The sequence below is a fragment of the Megalobrama amblycephala genome, linkage group LG11 (assembly GCF_018812025.1).
Source record: "Megalobrama amblycephala isolate DHTTF-2021 linkage group LG11, ASM1881202v1, whole genome shotgun sequence".
Classification (NCBI taxonomy): Eukaryota; Metazoa; Chordata; class Actinopteri; order Cypriniformes; family Xenocyprididae; genus Megalobrama; species Megalobrama amblycephala.
In genome coordinates this window covers 5,517,209-5,530,318 of record NC_063054.1, presented here as the reverse complement: position 1 = coordinate 5,530,318, position 13,110 = coordinate 5,517,209, and the positions used below count along the sequence as shown (strand labels likewise).

At 35.1% G+C, this 13,110-nt stretch overlaps 1 protein-coding gene across 3 annotated transcripts in view; it reads left to right on the top strand.

The window, feature by feature from the left end:
* tagapb (T cell activation RhoGTPase activating protein b) overlaps nt 1–13,110 on the top strand; it is a 30,747-nt gene that overhangs the window by 11,342 nt on the left and 6,295 nt on the right. The window contains exons 3-7 of one of the 3 annotated variants that reach the window (XM_048208436.1): nt 1,720–1,890; nt 6,459–6,623; nt 12,431–12,472; nt 12,726–12,810; nt 13,025–13,078. In XM_048208436.1, coding sequence (XP_048064393.1) covers nt 1,720–1,890; nt 6,459–6,623; nt 12,431–12,472; nt 12,726–12,810; nt 13,025–13,078 — 517 coding nt within the window. Of the gene's footprint in view, nt 1–1,719; nt 1,891–6,458; nt 6,624–7,469; nt 7,489–12,430; nt 12,473–12,725; nt 12,811–12,837; nt 12,926–13,024; nt 13,079–13,110 lie in introns of those variants that run through there. The other 2 variants (XM_048208438.1, XM_048208437.1) reach the window with 2 other exon arrangements.

Below are 13,110 nucleotides of genomic sequence, written 5' to 3'. Positions count from 1 at the left end.
AAAATGAAAACTAAAAGACTTTCAAATCACATGAGCCAATGTTTTATTCACAATTAGAACATAGATAACATAACAAATGTTTAAACACTTGTTTGTGGAAGATTGTGGAATACTTTAAAAACAATGTTCCTTAACGTCAAATTGCAAAGGCTTTGCAAATCTACAGTGCATAACATCATCAAAAGATTCAGAGAAACTTTGGAAATCTCTGTGCGTGAGGGACAAGGCTCAAGACCTTTATTGGATGCCCATGGTCTTCGGGCCCTCAGATGACACTGCATCACTCATCGGCATGATTGTGTCAATGACATTATTAAATGGGCCCAGGAGAATGAAGATTGTCGGTAAACACAATCCGCCGTGCCATCTGCAGATGCCAACTAAAGCTCTATCATATAAAAAGGAAGCCATATGTGAACATGGTCCAGAAGTGCTGTCGTGTCCTGTGGGCCAAGGCTTATTTAAAATGGACTGTTTCAAAGTGGAAAAGTGTTCTATGGTCAGACGAGTCCAAATTTGACATTCTTGTTAGAAATCACGGACGCCGTGTCCTCCAGGCTAAAGAGGAGGGAGACCTTCCAGCGTGTTATCAGCATTCAGTTCAAAAGCCAGCATCTCTGATGGTATGGGGGTGCATAAGTGCATATGGCATGGGCAGCTTATGGGCACTATGAATGCTGAAAGGTATATAAAAGTTTTAGAGCAACATATGCTCCCCTTCAGATGACGTCTATTTCAGGGAAGGCCTTGTGTATTTCAGCAGGACAATGCAAAACCATATACTACACTATTACAACAGCATGGATTCATCGTAGAAGAGTCTGGGTGCTGAATTGGCCTGCCTGCAGTCCAGATCTTTCACCTTTAGAGAATATTTGGCGCATCATTAAACGAAAGACGACCACGAACTCTTCAGCAGCTGGAAACCTACATCAGGCAAGAATGGGACCAAATTCCAACACCAACTCCAGAAACTCATAACCTCGATGCCCAGACGTCTTCAAACTGTTTTGAAAAGAAGAGGAGATGGCTACACCATGGTAAACATACCCCTGTCCCAACTATTTTGAGACCTGTAGCAGGCATCAAATTTGAAATGCTATATAATGCTATATAGTGAATAAAATGTTGGCTCATGTGATTTAAAAGTCTTTTAGTTTTCATTTTATTCAAATTTAAAACATTTCCCAACATTTCCGGAATTTGGGTTGTAATATACAATATGCTGTGTGTGTGTGTGTGTGTGTGTGTGTGTGTGTGTGTGTGTGTGTGTTTGTGTGAAAAACACAATAACTACTGTTGTTCTTTTGTGAACTTGGTTCCCCTTGGTTCCCTTGGTTACTGATTATGTTCATCACCTGTTTCTTGTTCAGTTCTCATTATCTTGTTTGGTGTCGTGTTTGTTTTAAAAAGCTGTAACATTCCTTGTTTTTGGATTATCTTCTTTCTTTTTGTGTAAACTAAAGTATTACTGCAATTAGATCCCCTGCTCTTCATCTTGTATGCCCTGATGTGACAGTTACATGGATTAAATATTTTAACTGAGTTAGAAAACTGTATGACTCACTACAAAGAATAATTCATTGATATTTTACAAAGCGCTTTTCACCCAATGCAACCACACACTATTGGATTTTCCCAATCGTACTTTTATTTCATTCATCTGTGGTCAAAGTTGTTGCATTGGTGGTTTAAAGTGAGAAATTCTCTCATTTTCAGGGAGGAAGCTCCATGTCTGGTGGCAGTGGATCAGTGTCCCTTTGTGCTGGGATTAACCAATGAGAACTCAGAGCTGATTCTGGATGAATGTGCTCAGCTGACCGAAGGACTGAAGACCAGGGAAAGACACCTGTTCCTCCTCAGTGACGCCCTGGTCATTGCCAAGCTCAAGTAAGAATTGTGAATTCTTCAGGTTAGCGCACATACACAAACATGCACGCTAACTAATGTGCATTACACACTAAAAGTGACCATAAACCATCCTACTATATTTAGAGTTGCTTTCAGTTTTGGCATGAAATGGGAATCACCCAGCAAACAACGATTGTGATGGGATTTCCCCAAAGACATTCAGTCTAATTTAGATGAGGCTAAAATTATTTTGGGCCCACTTTATATTGTGTCTTTAACTATGTACTAACATTTAAACTAACCATTGATTCAATGCACTTATTGTGTACATAAATACATGTTTTTACATTGTATTAACATTCTGAATGTAATTACATATGTAACTAACTACATCTGTAATTACATCTATAATTACAATTTTGACACTTCCCTCACCCTTTAACCCACCCATACCACCAAACCTGTCTCTAACCTTAACCATATCCCACCTCAATAGTAGCAAAGGGTTTTGCAATATAATGGGTACAATGTGGGTACATTGTGTGTGTGTGTGTGTGTGTGTGTGTGTGTGTGTGTGTGTGTGTGCGTGCGTGTGCGTGCGTGCATGTGTGTGTGTTTGTTTGAGTACACAGAAGTTAAAGACACCTAATATAAAGAGTTTTACTATTTTTTGTTATTATTATTATTATTTTGAAAATCCTCTATGTTTTATAGTCTGTTTTGATAAAGAATAAAGCCCTACTGATTTATGTATGATTCATGAATATATTTCAGATTCTTTATTGTTAAATTATTATCTTTACCACAATTTTAATATGCATTCCTTAAAGTGCTGACCCACATTATAAATTCATTAATTCATGATTAGGATACAACAGGTCTAGAAGGATTTTTAGGATTTCTGTATCTTTATTGTAAAAAAAAAAAAAAAAAAAAAAAAAAAATATATATATATATATATATATATATATATATATATATATATATATAATCGTTTAGATAAGAATTTGTGTAAGGATTAAATTATATTTTTGGGTTTGTACAAAATAAAATGTACAAAAAAAGGGAAATAAAGAAAGAAAAAACTATTTAAAGCTGCACAATGGAAGCAATTTGAACATCTCTGGCACATGTCAAATTATTATCTTTACCACAATTTTAATATGCATTCCTTAAAGTGCTGACCCACATTATAAATTCATTAATTCATGATTAGGATACAACAGGTCTAAAAAAAAAAAAAAAAAAAAAAAAATATATATATATATATATATATATATATATATATATATATAATAGTTTAGATAAGAATTTGTGTAAGGATTAAATTATATTTTTGGGTTTGTACAAAATAAAATGTACAAAAAAAGGGAAATAAAGAAAGAAAAAACTATTTAAAGCTGCACAATGGAAGCAATTTGAACATCTCTGGCACATGTCTAAAGCACTAGCTGGGCTCTGGCAAGCTCTTGTTTAGTTGTCATGTGTAAACTTGTTGACCTTTATGTGTGTTTTTCCCCTAGACAGCCTAGAGATTTAATGTAGGTTTGATTATAACTCTTCTGCACACATAGTATCTCTGTTGCTACTTCTGTATTGACTGGTTCTTTCTGTATTGACTGTCTGACCTTGAGAGAATATATTGGATGCTTGCATGATTCGGCCATTCGGTCAATACTTGTAAACTCCCATTCAGGATCTCAGAAAGACAATAATCTCTTCTGTAGTTAGTGAAGAAACAAATCAGATAAATTCCAATGAGTTTTAATGGTGAAAACAAGTGACCCAAGACACCATAGAAGCTCCTTTAATCGGCAGAGAACCGTTGCTATTACATAACGCAGGACCCATGGTGAGGCTTATGCAATACCCGTTGCTTAACAATCTATCAGAGGTGCTGGAGGAACAAAAATAACAAATAAAAAAGTGTTAAATCATAACTTAAGCAACACATAGAATGCACACACGGTTGGGTGAATTTGTTTTCTCATGGTTTAGTTTTCAAGATTTTGCAACTTTTTAAATAGTGTCCTTTAGCCAAACTTAATGAAATAACAATGTCACAGAAATAGGGGAATTCAGCTACTTCCTTTTTTTTTTTCTAAATGTGGCATTTAAAATAAATGCTGGCACTGCAATGTGATCTCATGAGAATACCTTACGTGTTTTTTTACGTAAAATGTGGTTCTACCACACGTACATTTACAATATTGACGTATTTTTGAAAATTTGTAAATTTGAAAGTTGCGCCCTTGAGAACCTTTTCAACATGGTTTATGGCATTGATATCGAACGCTTATTGGTTCTCACCTGCTTTGTCACAGATTGCGACATGCCGTGTTTCAGTGGATTGACATTTGAAATGAGTGCACGTGGGTATGGTTATGTTTAGGTTCGGGATGGGGTTTAGGGATCTTGCATTTATTTATAAAATGATAAAGGGAAAATTATACATATACATCTTTATGACATGAAAGATTCGTAAATATTTTACGTGTTAGTATTTACGTAAGTATTTTTACGTTTTAGTGCTATAAATATGTCAATATTGTACATTTCAGCACTTTTCTAAACGTACAAAAATGTATGTTTTGTGTCTTTGAAAGTTACGTCTTTATAACTACGTATTAACAATGAGACCAGGCTCTGCGTATGTTTCATTAACTTTTAAGTTATATATGAATATAGTGAAATAAAATATAAAAAAGTTGAAGACTTGGTATGATACATTCAAATTCAGTCTAATCTGATGGAGGTGATGATGATGATGATGATGATGATGATGATGATGATGATTAAGATACATCAGGGCTAAAGGTCCCCTGTGTCATGGTTGTCACTTAATCCAAATGACGAGAATGATGCGTGTTGCAGGATGAACACTTTTAATAAACACCAGTAATAGCAAAACACACTACAGATTAATACTGACGTCATTGAACGATGAACAGAAAGAAATGAGGGCTTAAATACACAGAAGGAATGATTAACGGAACAAGAAACAGGTGCGTAACTACATCAATCAGGCAAATGGTGAAAGGGAAAACAATGCAAATTAAACTAAACAGAACATGACAATGAAACTGAACTAGTCAAGACATGAATGTGACACCCTGGAATAAAAGGTCCTTTTTTTCTCCCACAATAGTAAATAGAAACAAAACCACTACAGTACTTTCCCAAACACCTGCTTGCCACTAGAAACTGTAAAATTTCCCTGGACTATGCAGTTATAAAGTGCAATGGCAATTTGTGAATTAATAATCTGGTTTACTTTTTAAAATGTTGTCAAGGATGCTACTTTTTTCCTTTTTCTTTTAAAGGATGAGCATGTCTCAAAACATATGCAATAGTTTCAAAAGACATGGTTATGAGTTTCAGTTTTGTTTTGAAGATGATCATGTTTTTTTCGTTGTTTGGGCCGAGGTCAAAAAGGCAGATAGGGAACATTCAGAATGCCTGAACTTCAGTAAATTATTTTCCATCATTTTTAGGGAATAGATTTGTTGGTATATGTGCACAGTTGTCTCACACCAAGTGCTGCAATTAAAACATGGTTTGAGTTTCTGCAAAAAGCAATAAGGTGTGTTCTTGCATGTGAAGTAAGTATATTTCACATTCCTTTTGATGAGCTCTATATATGTGAATTAAAGTTTAAATGAAATCTGTCATTATAAAATGGTTGTGTCTTTGGATTAAACCAATTGATTGGATCACTTTCACAATCTTTTTGAAGCTTCAAAGTATTGGTTACATTTACTTTCAATGGAGGGACAAATCTCCAGATCTAACTGCAACATTTAAGTTTTATTCTCAAAACAAAGATCTAGGCACATAGGAGAAAATGTAACAGCTTTAAACATAAAGATAATACAGAACCAATGACTAATGAAACTGAGGGCATATAAATACACAGGGAAACAAGATCCCAACTCAACTAGAAACAGGTGATGAATATAATCAGTAACAAGTATGTGAGATTAGATTAAGTGTGTCTGATGATCTACTTTTTCCAAAGAAGATTAGATTTTTGAAGTGTAGATTTTCAAAATCACTTTGGAGGAGGATTCAGTTCAGAAAGATGGATAAAAAGTAAAAATAAATAAATAAATAAAATACAAACATGGCATCCATTAAAGATGCAATTTTATGTCCCAAAGCTTGTATACTTTTCTACTACACACTCAAAAGTACTTTTTCTTCACAAAAAGAGTACATACTTTTAGGGCGTAGTATAAGTGGTATAGGCAAATTGGAACACAGCATGGGAAAATAGGGACCATAAGAAACAGGAACAGAACACATGAAAACAAGGTGGGACAAACTAAAAGTCCATTAAACAAAATAAAAACCTTACAATAGGCCACCCAGTGTAAGGTAAAAGGCAAAAGTGTCTCATTAAAGTGTAGGGTTTAAGAAATTTTAATATAAAAACAATACATTTTTAATTATATATATATTTTTTTTTGTTGATTGTTGATTTTTTGCGATAATAACAAGTTAATTGTACATTATGCCTATGCAAATTTAAAATAAAATTTCTTGGAAATCATTACCATATTGCAAAACATAACAAGACAATATAACCTATATTTCTGTGCTCACAGGTCAAATGCAAGTTACAGACTGAAACACAGAATTGATCTAAAGGACCTGTGGGTGTGCAGCTTTGAAAATGAAGATGAGGAGGCAGAAGACGAAGATACAGATGTTGATCTAAGGACTTCCTTTGTATTGGCTTGGTCTGTCTCTCTGTGCCTGGTGTCGTTCTGGTGAGGTTTTTTATTATTTATTAAAAAAAAAATACTGGTTTGGAACTAAGCTCTGAAAAAAAGATCTCCAGGAAGATTGAACACTCATGAGAACATGTTCACAAGACCATGCACAACGAGCAAAGCATGTGGGTAGTCTGTGGGCATGCTGTCTGACGCTGAAAGTAGGCTGCTAACCAAAAAAAATACGTAGTCAGGATGTTACTGCTAGTGTATGATGATAAGTGTAGGGCAATTAGAGCAGGTGTAAAAGGACGTAGGTAGTCATTATGTGAGAATGAGTAGGTGTTTTTCGAAGCCTTGTGTGAAAGTGGGGTTAAGTAGGTGTTCTCACAGGTGTTGGTTGCAATACTCAGGAGTAAGTTTTAAAACAAAGATTGCCTGACTTGAACAAGTACAAACCCTTAATATAATAGAATAGACAACCAGAAATGGTCTTTTATAGAAAAAGGTTGTTTTTTAGAGAGTATGCCATTAGGGTCAAAGGCCCTATTGTTTTCCTAAGGTTAAATTATTTTTTTCCACATTTCGGGCACGTTTGGCAACGTGACCCACGAGTCACATAGTTTTTATTGTCTTTTTTGGGGCATAAGAAATTTTTTTTTATTAAATCCTTTTATCATTTATCAATGCCTGGTCTGTCTCAAGTATGCTGGTCACATGATTTGCTTCAAGTTTTCAGTGATCTATTAGTCAGCCTGGGGTGCGTTTCCCAAAGCGAACTATGGTCGCAAGTTCCGTCGTTACCAATAGAGTTCAATGGGACTTACGACCATGGTTTACCAACGATGCTTTCGGGAAACTCACCCCTGATCTAAATCCAACATGGCTGCCAGTCTTGGAGAACATTCAGATTTTGAGTTAGGTAATTATATATTAAACTTACTTTTCTTTTGGGAAAAAAATTATATTACTGCTAACATTAATTCTGAACATTGTCTTAGGTGCTGAAGTGCTGAAGAAAAAAATTGAGTCATATGTTGTTTATGTTGTTATTTAGCACGTTTTGAAATGTATGTGACTCCTGAGTCACGTTGCCTGTTTAGGGTATAAAAAAGGGATTAACCCTAATTTTAAACATCTTTGTATTCTGAGGTAATTTTTTTTTTTTTTTTTTTACAAATTATAAAAGTTACAGGTTAAACTGATATTAGTATGTCTAGGTGACTATATCCTAGTATTTTTAACTGGATATTTTCTTTCAGGGCTTCACACCTAGCTCATTTTATGGTAGAAGGAATGAGAGTAGAGAAAAGAGGATGCAAGTTATAGAGCAGATACCAGAAAACTCTTCAGATTCTGAGACAAGTGATAAAGATGATGAAGTTTTTGTCAACCTGCAAGGAGAGTTAGACTTTTAAAAAAAAGAAAAAGTAACTTCAAAAAATGATTACATTTACTGTAAATCAAATGTACTCTAAATATTTTATATAAAATATATATTTTACAAAATAATTTTTACTCTAAAATTACTATCAAATCAAAGTCATATGTCTAACCAATTTGTGTTCTAAATTTTAATTTGATATCACAAAATGTAACTTCCCATGAGATTTTTAGGTGTTGTACCAAAAATAGCCACTGGGTGTTTTTTTATGCATTCTCCTGTATCAAATTTATACATTTCAGTCTCAATATCAAAAAACAGTTGGCAGATGGGACCGTGAGACTCAGAACTTTCCGATGATATGTGTTTTGTCAAGATTAGAAAAGTTTTTTTTTTTTTTTATAAAGTAGTTCAAATAAATTGTGTAATACAAAACCTGACACCACCCACTAGGTGAGGAGCTTGCTAAAAGAAATTAAAGTACCATTTTTATGGTAAAGCAAGGTCCGATTTCAAAATGGTTTTCACAAGCTGAATCTTGAGTTCGTAAGCTTTTGAATGATATATAATTTGTCAACATTACATCAGGTAAAGTATAGGATATAATTGTTTTAAGCATGCAGTGGCAAGTAGGCCAGTAACAGTTAACAGATTAATGACTTGGTCCTTTTTTATACCCTAATCAGGCAAAGTGACCTGGGAGTCACAACTCATAAAATCCAAAATATATCAAATATTTCAAAAATTCTTTTGGATATGTTTTACTTAAGCTCAGATGATATAAAAAATGACATGAAAATATTTTTTGCTTATCATTTTCCACTCTTGCCTGTTTAAGGGTTAACATGCTCAAAAACTCTTGAAACTTTGCACACACATAGGAAATGTCGGCCATCAGGGCCGGACAGAAGTTGTCATGAGGGGGTCGTGTGGGGACTCCGTGGCACACCCTTTTATATGGTTGTATGGCACACCCCTGTAGCACACATATATGACTATTATGAGTCAAAGTCATAGCGCCACCAACTGGCAACAGGAAGTGTCACTTTCAAAATGATTTGAAATCGGCATATTATTTTTACCCAGTTCGCTTCAAACTTCATCAGAATAATGTGGCAGATGTAGACCTGTGAAAGGAATCTTTATATCTTAAATACTGTTGCCATGGCAACATGTCAAACTTTTATAATATTTTTGAGTGTTTTTGAGGCTCTTAGCATGCTTCAAATTGCATGAAACTCGACCCACACATCAAAGTTGTTGGCCAGTAGACATGGGCAAAGCCTTAGAAATGCCACCTTTTGACAAACGTTTGGTGATTACCTACAGTCATCAAGCTCTATACAGATATTGTTCTCATCAAACCGAACAACTTTCTAATTTACAGTCATTAGCTCCGACCAACAGGAAGTCAGATAATTTAGTTTAAATGTGGATTTTTTGAATAATCGAGCTTTTAACTACTCCTCATAGGAGATTCATGTAATCCCCACTCAAACTCAACATGAAACAAAGACACTGAAGATGCTAACTGATTATAGGATATCTCAAACATGTTGCCATGGTGAGGGATTAAAGTAAGGATAAAAAAGGAAGTGCCTCATTTCGTGTAAAATCATTGCTTGGGCCCGTCATCGCTACTTGCAGCTATATTAAGCAATATTTCATTTACTTATAGTGTTAAGCATGAATGTGTGGTTTTAGACAAAAGCCAATAAAGGGAAGTCAGTGAATATCTGCCATCAGCATCAAAGGGCAGTTAGTATAAGGAATAGTGAAGTTCAGTTGTGAATTTAGTCACATGTTTTCAAAACCAGTAGAGGTCTTTCCAATAATAAGCCTACCGCAACACGTAATGGAAATGTATGATTTACTTAAAGTAACTGCATGATTTACTTATACTAACTGCATTGAATGTGCAATTGTAGTGTACTTCAAATCATGCATTTTTAATAATCTTTTGTGATGCTTTAAAGAAGTACACTTATTTTCGATGTGTTGACTAACATACTAAAGGACATATAATATTTTGTATGGTCAGGATATTAAAGTTTTAACATTATAATTACATCTTTGAGAATGCGGCCACCCTATCATGGATTAATGGACCATTGCATTAGTACTGCACTTGCACGAGCAGCTTGGCACTAGCCAGAGTTAGAGAGAAAGTTACAGCAGAGTTAGTAGTGCCTAGAGCTAGCGCGAGTGAAACATTATCAGCCAAAAAAAGTCAAAGTTAAAGTTGTCAGGAATAAATTAATAATAAAATGCAGCTTCCCCAGTGGAACAGGAAAAAAAAAAATGAGAAAAAAGAATGTGGCCAAACTGCCCAAACACCGTCAGCCCTGCAACAGCCCCTCTCCTGTCAGACACAGTGATGAGTTTTACCTCTGTCCTGGCCCCCGAAAATGACAATGTTTTAACACAGATGTTAATGATTGACAACCCTGCTTTCTGGACAAAATAACTGTCAGACAATGAGCGCTGTGAGCTATAGTTCATTTAGGATTATTATTATTATTATTTGTGAATTTGTTATTCATTGTTTTATTTCACTTAAAGAAAATTGAACATCCTCTACAGATTACTTTGCATTAAGATTTGATGGACAGTTTGTTTACCAACACAAAAAACGTTTAGTGGTTTTAGAAAGAGACAAGAAAGGTAAAAGGGTGTGTAGTGTGTTGGGGCCCCAAACCTAGAAGTGCTTAGGGCCCACAAATCACTAAGTCTGCTCTTGTTTGCACCATTATTTAATGCCCCAAAAAAGAATGTCTTAACCCATTTTACACTTGACAAGGATGCGATAGTTGCTGCTAGAATTTTCTCCACTTGGAAGAAAATAGAGGAAGATGTTATCCGGATACTTCATTTGCCAAGACATATTATATTTAATTGGCTGTGCCTGTTTTGTTAATTGATTAGCCGCAACTGATTATCATCAGCTCTGATTGTTTTAACTGATTATCATCGGCTCTGCTTTTTTGCATTCCTACGCTAATTTACTTTGCTGCTGAGTCTCTTCGGCACTTTCATAGGATTGTGGTCTCATGCTAATTTGTTCTGTTTAGTAAATCTGGCCCTAAGTGTCAGAAAACATTACATTAAGTTTGCACTTAAATTGTGCAGTAAGTGATTTTTGAGAATCATTGTTGAACACTGTTGATATTTGAAATCAGCCCTTACTCCCTGTAAATTAAGCCAGCATTTTAACTTACCCCACTATAAGGCGCTGAAGTTAAGTTACATTTCTGAAGTATACACTGGTATCATTTCAATGTAATATTATACAACTGGTTTAGTTGATCTCCCCCCACCCCATTTTTTCCTTGAGTTTAGTTGATAGAAACAGTGTACAAGTACACCAAATCCTTCTCTGATACGAACCAGAAGATGCTTAATCATATATATCTTACCACCTGTAGTCTCTAATGGCTTAACATGGTCAACATTGCAGAAAAACTACCATGCCAGGAACCTTTTAACTAAAATGTTTATTAGTTTCAGTGACATTTATTCATTCATTTTAATGTAGTTTTTATTTAATTTGACTTAACATTTTGCAAACAATTAAAGATATTGAAATTTCAACTTCATTTTGTTGGATTTATGTTGTCAATTTTATTATTAAATTAGTGTTTAAAAGATACCATTTATATTTACAATTTCATATGGGTTTGATTCAGATTCAGTTAGATGGTCAGTTTACACCCAAATGGTGTAACTTATCCACTGACTCGGATAAATTTACCCCTAACTTGGGGTAAATTGAGCCACAGGAACACTTTTTATAAGAAGCCATATTTTTTAGAGCCCTTTGTCATAGTTGTGTTCTGATCATTTAAAATGATAGGAAACAAGATACTTTTATTGTACTTCTGCCTCATTTTCCCTTATCTTGAGGACCACATAAGTGGCTCATCTTACCCCACCCTCCCCTGCCCCTCCCCTGTATTTTTTTTTGTACACTGTGATTAACAAAATGTTAGTGTTTAGTATTGGCATTTCATAAAACATATACAGTGGATAATTCAAATAGCTTTGAATGTGTATCTTTCATTTATGCACCTAACCAAGTCTAAAACAAGATGAGAGAAAGATTTTAAAAAAGATGTTAGTCATCTTTTTTCTGCAGAAAAGGTCCATGCTTCACACTATTCCAAAAATATAAATGTTTACACACACTTCACAGTCTTCCTTCCTACGCATTTCATTAGGCCTAATCTAACTTTCAAAAATGAACTGCAAGTCGCACAGATAAACTTTCCACTTGTCGCCTAGCCACACTCTGAAATGAGGAAGTGGTAGCTGTCTGTAACTGTGATGCTGCTTCCTGTCCTCATGACTCACTGAGACTTTCCTGCCCTTTTTGTTGTAAAGAGGTCGAGCGTGTGTGGCCTCTTCATATTCACAACATAATCACGCGCGATACACTCTCTGTGGACTACTGACTTACACCATGCTGTTCTCTCACTTGCAGTTTGCCTGAGCTAAAGGATCACTGGTTAGATACTCTACACAGGTAAGGTGTCATTTAGTATATCATAAATGCAAACATACTAAATTCTGAAATTCAAGATTAGCTCAATTTGTTATGCTAAAAAGTAGATTAAGACTTCTGAAACCCACCATAAATGCAAATCTCTCTAGTTAATGACGCAGATGTCTATTGGCATGTTTACCGACTGTGTACTCGAGATGTTTTTAAACACTTCTTGCTGTAATTGTGTGCCACATGACCAAAAAAAACGTTGCCATTTCAAATGTCATTGCAGAAAAACTGCAGAGGCAAGATCGAGTGCAGGCAGCACTTCCCCACCGCCCAGCGTCCTCATGAAGGTGCTGAGTGGCAATACCACGGTACGCGTTCTTCTGTCACTGATTAATAAACATTAGTGATCAGATTTCCAAGGGTCAAACTGCATAAATGCTTGGAATGGGATATTTTTCTTCTATGCCTTTTATCTCAGATGATGTAAGTCCTCGGTCTTGGTCTGTGTATGGAAATATCTTTGGGTCTTGCAGTACAGATAAAACATTGACATTCATTTTGCTGTTTTTCTCTGTCTTACAGAATAAAACTCTAAGCGGAGTTGGGATGGACTCTGGCGTAGAGTTGCCTTTTGATGTGAGTATTCTCGTATTCACTTCATATTAGAT